General features: G+C 44.3%; 1 protein-coding gene across 6 annotated transcripts in view; it reads right to left on the reverse strand.

Moving 5' to 3' along the window:
- SEMA5B (semaphorin 5B) overlaps window positions 1-18731 on the reverse strand; it is a 264183-nt gene that overhangs the window by 19847 nt on the left and 225605 nt on the right. For 5 of the 6 annotated variants that reach the window (XM_071435281.1, XM_071435279.1, XM_071435280.1 and 2 more), the window contains 9 exons: window positions 18312-18429; window positions 12641-12822; window positions 9490-9633; window positions 7878-8025; window positions 6404-6629; window positions 5545-5763; window positions 3508-3678; window positions 2450-2599; window positions 1501-1545 (listed from right to left, as the gene is read on the reverse strand). In XM_071435281.1, coding sequence (XP_071291382.1) covers window positions 1501-1545; window positions 2450-2599; window positions 3508-3678; window positions 5545-5763; window positions 6404-6629; window positions 7878-8025; window positions 9490-9633; window positions 12641-12822; window positions 18312-18429 — 1403 coding nt within the window. Of the gene's footprint in view, window positions 1-1500; window positions 1546-2449; window positions 2600-3507; window positions 5076-5544; window positions 5764-6403; window positions 6630-7877; window positions 8026-9489; window positions 9634-12640; window positions 12823-18311; window positions 18430-18731 lie in introns of those variants that run through there. The other variant, XM_071435284.1, reaches the window with a different exon arrangement.

Consider the following 18731-nt stretch of genomic DNA (forward strand, 5'->3'; position numbering starts at 1 on the left):
ATTGCAAGATTACCATTTTCTATTGTTTTGGATGATGGTCCAAAAAAATCCAGCAGAAATACTATAATTTCCTACTGAATGTCACTAGACTTTATAAAAAATAAATTTCCTTTCTAAAAACCTTTGTCTGTTTTGCATCACTCATGAGACCTAAAACATAGAATATGCAACTGTGTTCAGTAGAGCCACATGACATGCTGCCACATTCTCCTCCTGCCCAGATTTGCTTATATTGCAGTGAATGTTTCATTTCACTGCCACATTTGCAAGTCACAACATAAAGCTCTCTCCTATTTCTCTCTCACCTTTGAAACACCCATCTGATTTTTCAAATGAGTTTTGGCTGTATCTTAGGGGGGAAAAAATAATATTATTTTGTTTGCCACATGTGAGTCCCCAGGGGAAAGCTTTCTGGTTCATCACTTTGAAAATATAGATTTTCTGAGATGCATCAACAGAATTTCTATTGATTGGCTTCTTTGCCAAATATTGTAGAACACTACATTAATAAATAATATTAGCTATGGAAAAATGTAGATAGCAACAGCAAACGCAGTGGTGGGGGAAAAAGAAGGAAATGTGGGTACAGTGCATAACAGCAGAGTGCAAGCTATAGCAAGGGGCCTCGAATCAAAGCAGAACCATTGCACCCTCTGAGGGAGAAGTGATGCAGGAAGCCAGATGTTACATTGCAGGAGCTGAAATCTTAATTGCATTGATTGCCCTCAGTTGCAAACTGAGAAGCCACATTTCCATGCCACATGTGGCATGCCTGTTTTTGCCATGATCTCTACAGGGAGAAGAGATTTTGGCAGCCTGAAGATCATCTAGATTTCAGGAAAGCAGGGATGTGACGCTAGCAGGAATTGGCATGGCTATTAGTGTGAAACTAGCATTTTAAAACATTAAAGGAACCTGCCATTTTCTTCAGTCTGCATTTTTATCATAGGGGTTCCCAGGGCAGTGGAAAAGTGACTCTAATGGCTGGACCTTTCCATGTTACATGTAGAAAGGAGACACAGTTTCTGTGAGAGATGAGAACTTGAATGAAAGGAAGTGCTTGGAGGTTAAGTATAAACCTCTAATCTCATCCTATATCAGCAAAGGATCTGTTTAAGAGACTCTGTTCACTGAAATCTTTATGGGTTATTTAAAAACACCTGCCTCCAAACAGCTGGAGGCTTACAATGGTGAATGGGGAATAACCCTTTCTTCCACCTGAACCATTTACCCTGGAGGTAGAGAGACACAAGCAATTGCTCTCTAGTAATTAATGACCCTCAGTGGCCAACCCAAACTTCCAAATAAACAAAAGTCTTGGACCTGACAAGTGGACATGAGATACATTCCTCCAGTCTGACTCAGACAGCAAGACTCCAGTGGAATTAAGGCTATCAGTGGGATATGAGCTGCATAGATTAATGGTTTGGTTGATACTGCACAGGGAGAAAAGAAGTCAGGTTAAGATAAAAATAAGATATATAGTTAGTGGTAACCTACCTCCACAGTTCGTGCTCTCATCGATGCTGGAGGCTGGCAGGATCACTAAACAAAGAAAAGAAGATTGGAGAAAGTTATAATTTTGCCATCCCTTTATTTCTTCAAGTAATTAAACCCTTTGTGTTTCAGACACAAGAAGGTGCTCATGTGTTCTGCAGCAAGCTGAGAGTCTCTCTAGATTGAATTATATGCTCATGGTTTGAAACACATGCAACAAAACCTCTCCAAAGATCTTATAATTCCAGTTCCGTTACCAGATCACTCTTTAGCTTCTTCAACTTAGGGAAAAGATGTTAGCTGAAAAAACCATGAAAAAGAATACCATTGCCTAGAGATGTCAGATTTTTAAGTCAGTGCAACGTAATCAAAAAAAAAGAACATGTGGAAAGGCATTATTCAGTCTAGATCTACATCAGATATTTGCCTGAGAGATTCAATTTCCAGAAAGCACAGGGTGGAATATGCTGATGACCATCTGTCCATCAACAGTGTTGCTCTGTTAGACCCTGGATTAATCTCCCACCTTCATACCCCAATTTTCTGCATCTGCCTCACCTTAATTCTTATCTCTTTTGGGATGCTTTTTGGATACCTGAAATCAACGACCTTCTGTTGCCCATATGCATACTGAGAACAGAAACAATTTTTATAACCCAGCCTAAGACAAACCGTACAAATTTAAAAGCTTCAATTCAGGTGAACCAACACTAGTTATTCGTTATGAATCAAGGTAATTCTGTTTAAAAGAAATGCTAAGCTGCTTAAGGGAAAGCCATTTATCCCATGCCTGCCACAAGGGAATTTATAACATTTATCTATTTCCTTGTTTTTCTAGATGCATCCAAGCCCAGTTTTTAATAGAGAAAATCTCAGCCTAGTTTGACAGTCCAGGCATGAGCTGCTCTCCCGAACTGGCCCACCCTGCCCTCCTGGATGACACAGTACATACCAGGAATTTCATTGTACAGGCACTCCTGGTACTGAGTGCTGTTTCCGACGCACTGGGAAGAGTCCGGGCTGTGCACCTCACAGTAGCGGCTGCGGTACTGGATGCCCTCTTCATTGCACAGGCTCCACTCTGACCACTCTGACCAGCCACCTGAAATCCAGGGGCAGGAAAACACACACACAGCATCACCAAGAAGGAAGAGGATGCTTTGTAGATAGCAGACTTCTCCCCTGCTGAAGGATCCCAGATCCTGGCCTGGGCCTCTCTCACACATCTTTTCCATGGGCCCTTAGTGGATTTAATATTCTCAGTGCAAGCATCGCACCCTACTTGTCAGGTTGTAGTTCTCCTAATGTGGACTAAACTAACCCTTGGTGGAGCACTGCACAGAACAAAGTTGTCTCAAAAGCTCCTATATCAGCTCTCTGGTCAAAGACATACAAGGAGCGGGGTGGGGCAACATTGCACCAAGACCTCCAAGCTTTGATATGGCCTCCCAAAGATACCTCAAGCAGCCAGCACAAATTAGAGCACTCACAGAGTTTTGCTGAGGTTCCTAAGGACAGGAGTCAGCCTGCACTGGATCAGAAATACACAATGGTAGTTCAAAACCAGCACAAGTCTAAACCCTATCCTCTGAGTTGTAGCACATGCTGATCTGTTGTCTGTGAAACAAAAAGGAAGGACTGTCCTTCAGCAATTGTACAGATTGCTGCCTCATGACTCCTTTTGTTTGTCAGGTCAACTTCCACGTTGAAGAACCAAGCTCCTGCTTTTTCCATTACTTGAAAGGCATCAACCATTAGCAAAATTTTGCTTGACCGGCACCAGAATAGAGCACCAGCTAGAGCAAGGGCCAGTGAGCACGCGAAGAGGAAGGGGTTTCACTGTAGTTGATACTGGGATGTCTCCTTATCCTCTGGCTCAAGAGACATCAAATAAATGACCAAAAAACTTGTAACTGGTGGTGTTTCTGATCTGTTTTTTAAACATTTTGCAGCTGTGCCTTGCTCCCATCAGCCTGGAAGCCAGCTGGAGCAGGGATGAGGAGCAGCTACCTTGGCAGGGGTGCGTGTTGCAGAGGGCCTCCTCGGTGTGCAGCCCAATGCAGATGTCCTCCCCGCTGGACGGAGCTGGGTTGGTGCAGGTCCGCGTGCGCTGGTAGTGCCCACCCCCACAGGTGGCTGAGCAGTGAGACCAGGGAGTCCAGCAAGACCACGAGCCTTTCACTGGAGGATATTGAAAAGCACAGAAAGGCAGAGGCCATTGGTTACTCCTCTCACTGTGACAAAGCTGGAGATCCCCAGTGTCTCACCTTGCGCATCCACCCTGCCCACACTAGCTAGCAGTTTCCTGCACCCCAGGACATTTGGGCCTGACAACAAGAACTTCACATGAAGAGAAAGTACAAATCCACTTCACTCTGTGGATGCAGAATGAAATCTATGCAGAAGAAGACTCTGCATCATAAAGTGCCAAAACCAGAAACTATTCTTTGTTGTAGTCATTAATATTCACTGAAACGTTCTACTCCAGTCTCTTCCTTTCCTTTTTATAAAACAGCATTCCTGCTACTACTACTATTATTATTATTATTACTATTATTATTATTATTACCATTACTACAACAACGACTACTATATTGTCTCCTGAAACTTCATAGCAACAGCAGATTTACTTGGGAAAAAAGTGCTGTAGCACCGAAGTTGAGCTTATATGGCACCTTTCTGTGGGAGGCCCAAGTCCTCTAGTTCCAACCTTCAGGAAACAGCAACTCAGAGGCTTTATTTATTGACCCTGCTCATTGCAAGGGCACTGAACTAGGTGACCTTTAAAAGGTCCCTTCCAACCCAAACCACTCTATGATCTAAGCATAACCCCATAAGAGTTTAATAATAAAACTAGGGAGGGACTTAAGATCCCTGAATCCCCTGCCCCCCACCCACTAAACTGCCTGGTTTGCAGGTCCACATGCCATTAATTCAGAAGATAATAACCTGATGACTTAGAGCAAAATAAACCCAGGATTTGTGTATACACATTGAGTGAGGCAGGGAAGGAGGGAGACACGGAGAAATAGTAATCATGCACTCAGAACAGATTGTAAAACATCAGAGTGTCTGAGGGGAGAAAACAGCACAGAAAAGGGGCACAGACATTAGTGAAAAAGCCACTGAGAGCTTCCAAAATAGTACTAATAGCTGCCTTTATAGTGCTAGAGTTATTTCCTTTTTATAGGCCATAGAGTGCAATATTTGGCACTCCTGTTATACTCTTGCTGCACATTCTGATCATATCTGCATTTGAATTTTATCTTTGTATTGAATTTTAGAATCATAATAATACGACTATAATAGAGCATTTTCAAGTGTAGGCCTCAAACTATATTGCCAGAGGTAGATAATTGCTGGAACTGCAAAGAGGCAAGGTAATTTGTGTAAGATCACTTAAATTTACTTTAGACAGTTATTACAGAGCAAGGAGAAGGATAAGTGAGAGAGAATACAGTTGTCAATGGTCTATTACTACTATTCTGGACCAGGAGTGCAACATAAACATGAGGACAAACTCGAAAACCAGGAAACCAGGCAAGAATACTCCCTGCTGGCTGTGCAGGAAATGGTAACTGATGTCAAGAGTAGATGCCCATCGCAAGAACAATACGTAAGCAGGAGAGGGGGAAGAAATAAGTGTTCACAAGAAGAACCACCACATCAAGCATCTCTATACAGTATTAAGCCACATTTATTAAGTCTGCCTTCTCATCATGGAGCAGATGCACCATGATGCCCTCCACTGGATGGAGCATCAAACCTTCCTGAAGCAAAGGATTGCTACAAGCCACCATACCACTTCCTCTAGAGGATGTGGCTGTGTTACCCTCTGAGCCAAGGTGAAACCTAAGTCAGCACTAAAGATAACATATGTGGGTCATTACAATAACTTTAAAAAACATAAGGAAAAGTCCCCCAAATTAAAAATAAAAGAAAAAAAGAAGGCAGCTTAGAAATACTGATTTTGTGGTTGTTGTTGCTCTACCACTAAGATTTAGGAAAACACCTCTGAATTTCATGCAGGAAGATGATCATGGTTACCTGGGCAGGGGTGAGGATTGCAGTCTTGGTACTCCATCGCTGACCCCACACAGGGCAAGCCACCATTTTTAGGTTCAGGGTTTGTGCATGTTCTCTTCCTGATTCTAAAGCCCAGCTCACAATCCCTGGAGCAGGAAGACCAGGCCCCCCAAAAGGACCAGCCCCCATTGATAATCCGTGCAGAGGTCTTACCAGTCTTGAGGAGGTCATCAACAAGAGCTTCAAGGAAAACAAACAAGATACCATAGGATCACAAATTAATCATTTGTTGAGCTTTTAAAAAGGGGCTCAGCTCATTAATAAAATCAGGATCTATGTGCCATGCAGAATAGTTTCTGTTGAAAGCCCTTGGCAAGAGGGTTTTTTTTCCCCAGAGCTACAGCTAAACTAGACAGAAAAAGAAATTCGTACGCATACAAGCTGAGTCTGCTGGTAACCTTGATAAATCACCTCCCTGGGCAGCAAATTGTGGCAGTCCAGGCTGTGCCCTCAAGATGCTGCCTTGCATCACAGCAGTCCTGCAGGGAACAACCTGAGTGACAGTGTGCAAGGGGAGAAAGAAAAGACACGCTGTCCTGAGAACAGCTCTTCTCTTCTTTACACCCTCATTACTCGCCTGTTATCTTTGGGGCAGCCTAGCAGGAGCAAGAACAAATCTATACAATGCCATAAGCACAGAGCTCATGTCTGTATATCCGTGTCACGGGGCACTCCCCATCCCTGCCACTCTGCAGTGACACCAGTCATACATGTCGACACAACTGCAGCCACAGTCAGGGGCTTGTTGTTCCAAGAGCATCCCCCTTCCACCACCCCACCCAGGCCTGCCCCTCGGTCCCTGTGAGCTGGCAGGACGTACAGTCAGTGTCACACACTGCGGAGCCATCGTTGGGGCAGAAGCGACTCTCGGTTTTCTTCCTCCCGAACTGCAGCTCGTGGGGGTCGGACAGCTGGGCCCGGCACGTGTAGCGGAAGCGCTGCTCCTGGCGGGCCCCGTTCTGGGTGATGTTGACAGGCATCCACGGGGTCCAGGGGGTGTTCCTGCGCACCTCTGGGCAGCTCTCCGGGTTGCAGGTCTTGTATTCCTGCCAAGAAGGAAAATCACTCCTTCCTTACTTATTAAACAGCAGCAGCCTAACTGGCAGAGGCTTATTTACACTTCAGAAAATAACAGGGGTACTCTCTGGATCTCAAACAATCCCCATCCACCTTATCTGACCTCACAGGAACAAAATGTGGTGATTATGGAGGCAGTGTGCTACATAGGTGGACCTCAAGGGTAAACTGTGCTTGCTATTTTTATGTCTCCCTCAGGTTTGTGTTTCTTTGCTGACTCAAAGTCCTGTGGGGCTTCAACAGCCTGGTTCATTATCGGCAGGAGAATAATTCAGGCAAGAGATAATAATAACAGCAAACAAGCTTTCTGCTCTGACCCTGAGATGCTCTTCTCAGGTCAGCCTAGAGAAGCCTCAAGAGGACAAAATGTCAGTAAGGTCTATTCCTTGAAAGTTTATAATTTTATTTTTAATAGTAGGGTTTAGAGTAGATATTTTACAGCTATTTTTGTTTGGTTGGCTTTTCAAACTCTCTAGTGAAGGTTGTGAACCATTTTCCATCCTTGGTCTACAGCAGCCATTGAGCACAGACAGCATTCTGGCTGGCTGGGAATGGGGAGATTCGAGGGTTTTACAATTCTCATCACTAATGGGAAGAATTCCAGCGAGAAACATTTGTGTTCTTGATTTAAATTAACTAAATAAACAACCCTGTTCTGGTAGAGGGGAAGAAATGTAATGCTTCAGGACTTCATGATTCTACTGTAAATGCCAAATATCTTGGTAAGAAATGGGAGGTTCCAGATCAAACTTGCTTACACCAAAATGAAGCCCCACACAACCAATTAAAATGGCTGCATGAAACAGCTGTCGGAACAGCAATGGGAAAGTAAAGAGAGCAAATGGGCTGTTGGACCTGTAGTTTACTCAAGTGTAACAGTGCAACTCATTTTTGATGTTTGTGTGGCCTCCTTGACTCAACAGGATCATCCTTGGGAGTGGGACAGAAGAAAAGAACATGTCTAGAGCTTTCAGGTAAAGGACTTGATATCAGCCTACAGAGGCCTAAGGAAGAGCATTGTACACAAGTTTGTCCCTAAATCTGCCACCCCTCTGTTTCCAAGTTCATTTCAGCATCCTCTGCAGAAAAAAACTGAGGATAGCATTTTCTTCTTGCTTGAGAAATAAAACCACAATGGAGAGAGAAGCTAAATACCACATTCCCCAATGCTACTGTCAATAGGTGCCCCTCATGCAATGTCAGTAAATAATACATACCACAGCACAGCCTGGACATGTGTTTCCATTTTCACAGGACCTCTGCCTTGAATGAATCCCTCCACCACAATTCACGCTACATTTATTCCAGGGTCCCCAGGAAGACCAAAAAATCGGTAATGGACATGGATTGTTCTCATTACAGAATCTGAGAGAAGAAAGTGCATTGCTTAAAAAAACTCCATGTCAGCACATCCAAGGGAGGAAATGGTGTGGGATGCAAGACTGCACACTGCATTTGGGCACAACTGATGCATGCACAGAGCCAGCAGTGGCTGACACAACATCAGATTAGCAATATTCCTGTCCGTGAAGAGGAATGTAGCCTTTGTACCAAATGGGAATGGTTAATCAGGCTGAGCTCATTGGAGTAAATGGCTGAGATCAGGTTTTCTGAAGTGCTCTGTCTCAAAACTTTTCCAGAAACACTGAGTCCACAAAAGAGCTCATAAACTGATGCCCAAGTGTCACAAAGAGACAGTGGATAGCAAATATTCTAAATGGGATGACTGGTAGGAAGACAACTCAACAGTGATCTGTCACTAATAGCAGGTACTAAACACCTCACAATCTTCTTTTTACACATTCTGGCTTTTACTGCTGCCTTAGCCCTAACAAGCTAGAGTTTGCAACTGGATCCTATGTGCATCTAAAGGCAGGCCCTAAGTGAATGCTATTTCATGTTCTGTGTCAAAAGTAACTGTGATTTTGTTCATCTTTTTAATCAATATTGTTCTCAAATTTAATCAGATAGAACTGCAACTGACTCAGAGGTAGTCTAGTCTTTAAACCCAAAAAGGACTATTGTGAATGGACACAAATCAAACCAAACATTAAAATGTCTTGAAACATGGAAGTTAAATGAATTGCTCTTTTTATTCTGAGAAATGCAGAGACATATGTCTTAGTGACCACTCAAGGGACAAGCAACAGCCTATTGCCAAGTACAGGTGACCTTTAATGAAATGTCAGGCCTGGAAGGAAGTTGGGATGCCTTGAAGCATGTATTTCATGAGGGGCCAAGCTTGAAGAAGGGATATAGTGCAGATGGCTCTGTAGGTTCAGAAAGTTCTAGGTTTTTAGTAATTTTGTGTGAAATTTTCATAGTTTAGAGGGGGAAAAAGATGTTTTTCTGATATCATACCCTGCAAAAACTCAAGCCTGAATCTGTGAGTTAAGCTTATTTTGCCTTGAACTGCTTTTAGAGCATCAGCACAAGTAATAGAGATTTGGAAATGGTGCAACTGGCAGTGAGCTGCACATACTCAGCTGCCACTCCAGGGATGGATCAGAACGGAGTAACTGTGTCCATAAACTCTACAGTGCCAACAGCAGGCACAGCTTCAGCCTTTGGGGAGGAGGTCAGCCCTCTGTCTGGGACAGGAATACTTGCAGAGGTCTGAAGGGTCCTGCTTGGGAGTGAGGGCAGCTCTGAAGTGTCTGATGTTCACAGGCTCACTGAAAGAGGGTGTCCATGCATGTACACAGCCGCATCCCTCCCATGCTCCAGGACTGCTTCCGCTCTGCACTTTGAGCCCAGCAGCCTCAATGTGCCTTCCTAGCACCACTACAGCCCCAGGAATGAACACACAGCATCATGGACAGCCCTTACCTTTCCTCCCTGCTCTGTCCAACGCAGACCCTGCCCCCGTACCGTGGAGCGGGATTGCTGCAGGAGCGCTGCCGGACCTGGAAGCCAATCCCACAGGAGGTGCTGCATGGGGCCCAGGAAGACCACGGCGTCCAAGCGCCATTTCTAGCAAAAAGGGTGAGAGAGAACACACTATGGGAAAAGTGTTGAATTCATGGTAGAATAGATCATTCATTTCAACCAGTCTTTGTATTGGGGGAGTTTTTTAAAAGGGAGCTTCAAAAGTGCCTATCAGTGGCCTAACTTTCCTCCTTTGAAGTCTCTAGGAATTGTAAAGGAAGACAACTAAGCCAATGCTGAATAATTTTGAAAATGTCTCCTAGGATTTACTGGGTGATAGTGTGGTTAGTGTAATTTTCATTGACTATTCCCCATCATCTTCCCCATGTATCATAACCCTGCTCTTCTGACCTACTGGCTTATCCCAAAGTTGTATGTTCCAAACTCTTCTGCACAAAGAGTTCTGGTTTTAAGGATCATGAATGCCAGTTGTGCTGAAGGATGTAAAAAACCTACCCTCTGGTAATTCAGTAGGTACTGATGGTTTAAATCTTTTACAGCAACACCACTGCCAGCTCCCATGTTTTTATCACAAACCTCATAATATCTTGTGTTTTCCTAAAGCCTTCAGCATTGAATCCTATTAAGTGGAAATCTCAGATTTCATTAAAAATAACAATAATTGCCTCTAGCTTTCATGGCCGCCTGCAGACGTCACTGTAGTGTGACCTTAAATCTGTAGAAACCAGAGGCAATTAAGAGCTCAGAGGCAGGATCAAGTTTCATGGTTTAATGAGCGATCACATCTCTGCTGAACAGTGGTAACACAGCCTGAAGCCAGTGTGATGTAAAACTGCCTAGTTCACACCTCAGCGCTGGAGACATTGGCAAAGCTCCTGTGAGAGGCTGAGCACGTGCAGGTGCCTAAACATGTGCTTACACAGAGGCCAACATTTTCATCTTTAAAATCTTGCATCTATTAAAGCTCACCTTCCTCTGATTTGGCAGCACTGGACCTTGAAGCAGGAGAGGAGGAACCATATCTCATCCATTCTGTGCGGCAGGTTTCATTTCATATGAAGCCAGTGGTAATGCTCATTCTTATAAAACTGCCTAATCTTGACACTTCAGTGCCTTAAGCCAAAAAATATCTTTCCCTGGGTGTGTTTTTTTATAAAGAAAAACCTTTCTAAAAAATCTACTCAAAAAACAACTCAGGTGCTCTCTGACTCTTGAAAGCTAAGCTTGAAAACAGATGTTAATTTTCAAAGCATTTACTGAACTAATAACACTGCTGGCAAGAAGTATTTTCTGGCATAGCACCAATCAGGGCAGAGGATGAAAGTTAAAACCCACATTGCCCTTCACAGTTTTTGTATTTTTTATCAACTCTTGCCTGTTCTTGGCAGCTTTATTTCAGAACCCTTTTAGATCTTTTCCCCCTCCTCTTCTTGTTCTCTCATCCTTCTCCCTCTCTCCCTTCCCCTCACCCACCACAAACAAAGTCAAAGAACAAGAAATCCACTCATATAAAAATCCTACTATTCCATATTATTCTGCCATGTTTTAAACTACCTACTACCTCCCCACTCTTTAACCCAAAAGAATCATTATATGTAAAATCATGAAAAAAAAAAATCAAATGGAAGGTTGCTGTTACTGCTGCAAAAAGGGCAAGTAACTTCTACTAAAGAAATCCTCAAAACCCCAACAATTCTCAACATCCATTTGTGTTTCAGGATTTTTAACAGAAAGAAAGATACCTTCCACTTTCATATCTCCAGCTTTTTAATAGAACTCATCTGTAAACATCCTACTCCCTCTTTGCAGAAAGAAATCTCAATGCCATATGAAGTCAATTAAAGGAAATTTGAGGGCTGAAGCGGATGTAAGATGACCAGATGTCCCTATTTTTCAAACCATGCTGTTTTTGTATGTCTTAAGATTGAATAATCTGTTTTTCATCCCCTTCTTAGAAGCTGTTCCTGCCTTAAGAGGCATCAGAGCAGTGCTGAGAAATCCATCCCACTGGCATGTTTTCCATTTACCACTGACAGAAAAAGCCTGCTTGGGAAAGGCTTTGCTCAGCCCACAGTGGCAGCACAGGGGTAGGAATGACTGCACACCTTTTGGGCAACACAGTTCATAACTGGAAGGGAAAATGCCAATTAAAACATGAGTGTTGCTGAATTTTTGGTGCCAAGGTCAGCACTGATCTCCAGGGATGAGTCAAGAGGCAGCTGTCCTTAATGGAATGAATGTTTATGGAGGAGATAAAGTAGATAAAAACTATATTGACCCAATATTTACCAAAATCCTGTCTGCCCCCACCGTGATTAAATAGTGCTTACACTACTGCATCATCCTCCCTTGAGTCATGACGTGATGTGGTCTGAGGGTGATGGGGCACCACAGACACAAACACCATGGCTATGTTTGGGCACTCTCCAGGAGGACATTTAGCTTCCATACTGCCAGAGCTGAGCTTCAGGCTCCTGTGGGCAGGCAGTGCTTTGGCCCCAGCTGAGCTGCCTGTGCTGCTCCAGCACCATCCTGGCAGTCACCTCCCGCACCTGCTGGCTGCCAGAGGATGAGCCAGAGGATGAGGAGCTGCTCTCACCTGCACAGCAGACAGCCTGTGCTGCAGACAGGTCACAGACTCACAGAACAAGGCAAACAAGCCCTGCCTGGAGCTAGGCTCAGCCCTGTCCTTACAAGTGTTGCTCTGGAGGAGCTCTGCTTGGTGTTGGCAAAGTGGTCTTGGAACCCAAACTCTGAAAAGTTATGGGCTTGTTGATTTTTTTAGTCTGCTGTTCAGCTGGCTGACAACTACCTCTGCCTTACTCACCTCCTCCTGATGGGTGACTACTCACTTTACAGCTGAAGGAAACCAAGGCACAGTATAGTGTACAGTAATTTGGGGTTTCCAAAGATCTTTGCCTGAGGGCCCTTTGCTCAGAGCGCTTGGGCTTCTACATTTTCCACTAACTTCAAGCTGGACCTCACACACCTCACACTGGCTGGGATACAATGACATGGTCACAAGGAAGGAGCTAAGCTGTGCACACACACATCTCTTGCTCTCTTGAGAAGCACAAAGATGCTGAGGTACCTTGAACAATTTGCAACCTCAATCCTGGCCCCTTCACAGCTGCGACCTCCACAGCGAGGACGAGGGCTGTCACATGAACGTGACCTACACATACAGGAGCCTGTACTGTCCCCATCTGAGTGCTCACACAGTTGCCATGGGGACCAAGGCCCCAATCTTCCATTTGTTGTCAGGTTTTTCACCTAATTTTAAGAGAAAAAAAAAAGTCATTAATAGCAAGTTTACATTTCTGGAGAGGGGCCCACAATAGAAATGCCAAACAAAGCTGCCGGGGGGATTAGGATGCATCTTAGATGGGAGCTGTCTGTGCTTGCGAGCAGGATTCAAAACAGAGGGTTGTTTTCAGACAATGCCACATCAGTATTTACCCTCCAAATTCCATGCTGCATACCTAACATGTGCACACAGGCACCGAGCCGACCCAGCCAGCACCACACCAGGAGCAACATCCATCTGCCACACCACACAAACACCACGCTCCCTGTTCCACACTGCACAGATTCAGCCTTTCAAGCAACACTGTGGCCAGTACTGACTGACCCCACTCCATCATATTCCAGCCTCTGCAGGGCTTCCTGCAGAGTATTTTCCAAGTTAGTGTTCCTATAACCATAGTGACCAGCTGAGAGGCCTCACTGAGTTGGTGCTGCCCAAACCTGCAGTAAAAACTGTTTCCCTTTCTAAAGTGAGGCACAGCCTAAATGGCTGAAGAACAAAAAGTGGACATGATGGTGACTAGCATTAATGCTGAGGGTCACATAGTCACCTACAGAGTTAAGAATTCATCTCAAGACAATTTATAGACCAGACCATCCTGCTATCTGTTCCCTCTACCCTTTGCTTCATGCCTGCACAGCTCTGAACAGTCTGGGACTTGACAGCTTCCTGCATGCTGTAGTGAGGGAAAAATACAGTAGTGCTGGCAGACCAAGAGCCTGAGAAACAGAACTGTTTCAGGGCTGGTGACAACTCTCCGGTAGAGAGGGTGTCAGAGTTTGCTCTCCATTTGCTTAACCAGTGCTTCTAGGGGAGCCTTAAGCTGAGGGCTTGGAGACCAGATTGCTGGGGCCCTTGGGGTTGCTTGCCCCCAAGGCTGTCTGGAGAGGATGTGAGCTACTTGCTTCTCCTGGAATCCCTCCTGGCCACTACTGCCTTCTTGTGCCCACTCTGCAAAATCCTGCAGCCCAAGACCATGTCTTGAAAGCTTCCCTGAGCACCCCTGTCCTGGCATCCCCTCTGCTACTGACTTGAGAAACGAGATGCAGAAAGGGATTGGTGCTGGCCCTGCCTGCCTACAGATACCCCCTTGTAAGAGCACAGCACCATGATGCACTTCTGCCCTGCTGGCTCTGTCCATGCTCCCCATCCCATGCCCCATCCCAAAGTGCCAGGCCTTGCAGGCAGATGGTACAGATGGTGGCTGCCTGCAAGCAGCCCATGCCTGTGGGGTGACCCATGCGGTGGTGGGGTGCTCAGCAGCTTTGGTAAAGCCTCTGGCAAAGGCAAAACTGGGTTTGGCCTCAGTGTTTCACACAACGAAGGGTGAAGGCAGGAAGAGGCTGGGCCCCTGGCAAGCAGCCCTGGCCCCAGATCTGAGCCAGCTACCCTGACAAACCCCACAGTGCCATGCTCCACTGAGCCCTGCTGCCAGCAGGATCAGTCCCCTGGGCTGCCCCAGGGGGGAATGATTGTCCCTGCTTTACAGACAAGTAAACCAAGGCACGGAGGGGCTGTGAGCCTGCTCAGCAGCCATGCAGGGAGCCAACCACAGCCATGGGAAGAGTGCTTTCCAGCATTCATCCTCTGAAACATGCTGCTCTGTGCTAATTCTCCAAGATTGGCACTACGTTAAACACTCCGAATGTACCTCTGGTGGGTTGTCATCTTCCCCTCTCACCCATCTACAGCAGCATCAAAACTATGCAGCAGTGGCATGGAAGCAATTTAGATCTGATACTGCACTCCTCAGGCTCCAGCTGGGGGTTTCAGGCATCTGCTGTAAGCCTTTGTTTGCAATAGATTATCATGTAGTTGTAAAAATTTGCTCTGGGCTGAAGGTTACAAGGCAAGATGCCCACAGAGGAGATCACTGAGCTTTGTTGTTGTTGAATTTGCTGTTTTAAACATTGTTTAAAAATCAATACAGTTGGGTTTCTAGAGGTTGGAGGGGGGGAATCAAAATAAGTACTTTGAGGTATTTAATACTAGATTTTTATCTCATTTTTCCTCCTGCCTTAGAAAAGTCATAATCCAAGTATTGGATCATTTCTATTCATTTTTGAGCCAGAAAGCCTTGCCGATTCCAGCAGAGAGTTCTGTTCTGAAATCAATGGGATGATGTGGCCCATGGCATCAATTAAAAAAAAAAAGCTAGCAAATAATCATTGGCTCATAAGTGATACTGGGAAACAACCCAAAAATTAAACAAATAAGCAACCATAACCAAAATGCTGAGATTTATAAACATGTCACACTGTGAGTGTGGGAAGTTTATACTTAAGAAATTACATATGGATTATCATTCTATCTTTAAATCCACAAAAATATCTTCAAAAGAGTAAACTTAGGAAGTGGGATAAAAACCCATATGCACTGATCTTTTTCAGGAATACCTTTACAAGGCAAATCCTTTGAAGACCATCAGGCAGAGAGGACATCTATAAAAACACATCTGATCAAATGACCTTCTCTCACCTGACAATATTGCCATTTCTGGAATTCTTGTCTTTTATAAACTGCCATACTCACACCAAAGGCCTAATATTTTTCTTTCTTCCTTGTAGAATCTAAAAGCTCAAGTGCAGGATCTAAAAATTCAGACTGACCACTCCTAATCTCTGCTACCAGGATATTTTCCATGTTTATTCTGATATTACAGGTAAGACTGGAAGCATTCCTTGTTCTTTCAATTCATCTATTCTTTATCTCGGATTCAGATATCAACTGCTCATAATTTTGCCAAGCTTTAATTACTTAATCTGGAAGTTGCCACGTTAGCTGTTTGATGAAAGCTGAAAATTCTTGCAAAGTTTCAGTCAAACTGCTTAAGCCATTTATAAAATCAAATTTAGAGGAAAATGCTGTCCATAAGTTGCAATATTTTCCTTGAAACAAACTAGTGTTCAGAGCAAGGAACTGAACTTCATGTCCTTGTAACACCTTTTTGCAATTCCCATGAAAAGCCATTCAAAACTGTTCAGAGTATAAAATCATTAGGACATGGGGAAAATTCAGTTTTCAGAGATTCATAGATTTTAATCCCAGCACCCAAAGACTCTTCTGTGCACAGGAGATGCTTCAGTGTGGGCCATAGTAGGATCACCCTGAGCACTGCAGCTCTGAGCAGCTGAGTCCATGTGAATTGACAGAAGGGTACAAGACACCCAAAAACAGAGTGGGGAAACTGCCACGGATAGCAAGAAAATGAGGTAGCATGGAACAGATGCAATATGAGTAAGATAGGGGTTTGCTGGAAACACAGAATGGGACTGGGATGAAAACCTGGAAGGAAGATCATTGTTTGGCTCAGGATAAGGAGGATGGTACACTTTACTGGGAATACTCAATTCCTGACTTGCCAACCACCCTTAACAGTGACACCATGAGCTTGACTAACAGTTTATCAGCTAAAGCTAAAGTTCCTTTCCTGCTGGTGGCTCATGTTGGCATCAGTAAGATACCACAAAATAGGATGCATCTGTTTTTCTGAAATCAAAGCGCACCTCACTCCCTTCTCCCAAGAAAGCAGGTACAATCCTGTATCAGGACTCCCTGGTAAACTATGGGCACATACATGGAAGAGCAGTTTAGCTTGTGGGATTTGTGTGCTACCATTTCTTAATGTTAAAATGGTTGAGACTGCAATCTCAGTAACCCTTAGGAGATTCTGGATGTTATCTAGTAATACCATACAGTAACCATTACCCCATGTATTATGTTAACACTGCATGATTAAGCCTCCATCTATAGTCCCTTAATATTAAAGCTGGAGAGTGGGGATCTGTGGCACAAAGTAGTTCTGTACAAAGATGTTCAGACTAGCTCTGAACAAGTCTGTTTGCACAAGAGCAGCAGTCAAGTTGTGTCAGTGTTGTGGTTGACTCATACAAATGCCTGGCCCATGTAGGATATAATTCAATAATATGCCAGTTCTGGCTTTAAAAGTTGCTGAATGCCAGTCTCTCAGCTGTGCCAGGACATCTGTTTGTGGGCTAGGCTGCAGAAGAACTCACTGACATTACTGGGTTAGGAAAAGTTTATTTGGGAGGGGTGCTTTTAATCTACACCATTTCACACTTGACTGTGATCTCACATACAGCTGTACCAGCACAGCTGAGTGCCTGGTGCTCAGCCCAGAAAAGTAGGGTGGGAAAAGCCAGGACTTCTTATGAGAGTAACTCATCCAACTAAACTCACAGACAGGTCTTTTGCAGGAATGAAGTTTGGCATTGGGTCACTACATTCCCCTTCCCTTTCAGTGCTCATCTGCACATGCTGTTCTAGGCCCTTGCTTCTGTTGTCCATGACCTTTGTCCTGCACTGAATAGAAGGAAATACTTGTATATTGCTGATGCAGGTGTTTAAATGAGCCATCCCACTCCATGTCAGTGTGAATTCGTTCCAGTGAGTGGCAGGGGTTAAAGGAAAAGGAAGCACTTGCATGTGGATTTTAAACAGCTTGGCAGCCTGTCAGTCAAAGAGCACAAGGCTGACATATGTAACAGAATAGGAGCATCTACACAGAAAATAGACACAATGGAATTTTAAAACAAATGTAAAATGCACCCCAAGAGCAGTCAAAGCTCCTGAATATTCTGTGCTGGATTTTTATGACCTTGAAACAATGACCTGGAGTAGTTTGTTCCCTAGTGTGCACCACAGCAGACATGTTCAAACTAGAGGATTAACACCTCACACACCTATCAACAGACACAGGCATTAAGCAGGATGAGATAACAGCATGGGCAATCAAGAAGCACTGCATCCCAGTTCAGCACAGGAGGGTTATAAACACACAAGCCTCTGAATCTAGCAGTGAAAAACTCAAGCCTGCCAAGCTGAGGATGGATTGAAGTAATGACTAATATTTCCTGTGAAAATATCTTCCGAGTAAGGAAGATAAGGGGAATAAACATCCCAGCACCTCCAGACAGAAATAGCGTACTGAAGATATAACCCATCCAGTCCTCTCTCCCTATCTACTGGACTTAGCAGTATTAACATGCTAATTGACGTTAGATAATAACAATGAGCATTAATGACAATTTCTCCTCCACCCTCAATTTATTTAACAAGACTGCTTTTTCATTCCCAGCCATCTTGGAGGTACAGTTCAAGCAGCAGGAATTATACTCAGCCAGACAGCTTCTGGGGATCACAGCCAGGAACTGGATATTGTCATCAGAGAAGGGTGGGTGGCTGGGAAGGGAGCTGGAGAGGCAACTCAAACTGATTCAAGAAGAGGCAGTTATTTTCTATTTGTATCTCTTGGAGACCAGAACCAGGAAAAAAGGCCATATCTTTGCAATATCATGTAGATTTGGTCTCAGGTCTGCTGGAGTCAAATTAGAACAGCCAGACCTCTTCAGGCTGCCACACACCCCCCTTCCCTTCTCCCTTCTACACATACACACATCAGTATATATAAAATGCTTCCACTGCTTCCACTTACTGGGCACTCAGTAATATTTTGGGTCCAGAGGCTCATGTTGGAGCTGTCCTCAATGGTGGTGCATCGCTTCTGCTTGCTATCCCAGCCACAGTAAGGGTCTCTGGCTCCCAGGCATTCCCTGCATGTGCAAAGACAAAAGATTAAAGCCCTTTAAGACTGTCTAGCTCCAAAGACATGTATTCAAGTATAGTCCTTGTATGTGACAGCTGTCAACCGCACTGAGGCTCAGCAGAAGAAACAATTTCTTTAAGCAGAGGTTTACCTGCTTGGAAGGGGGGGAAAAATGGATAGGAGGGTGATAGGACACAAAGCAAATATCACTCATAGAAGCTGTAGATTAAAAATCACTTCACTCTTCTCCAAGGTCTAGGGAAAGAAAATGACTTTACAAATTTTAGTCAAAGAACACTTGTCATTGAG

This window comes from Agelaius tricolor, unplaced genomic scaffold, assembly GCF_023055355.1.
Source record: "Agelaius tricolor isolate 1412-34295 unplaced genomic scaffold, bAgeTri1.0.p SCAF_10, whole genome shotgun sequence".
NCBI classification, from domain to species: domain Eukaryota; kingdom Metazoa; phylum Chordata; class Aves; order Passeriformes; family Icteridae; genus Agelaius; species Agelaius tricolor.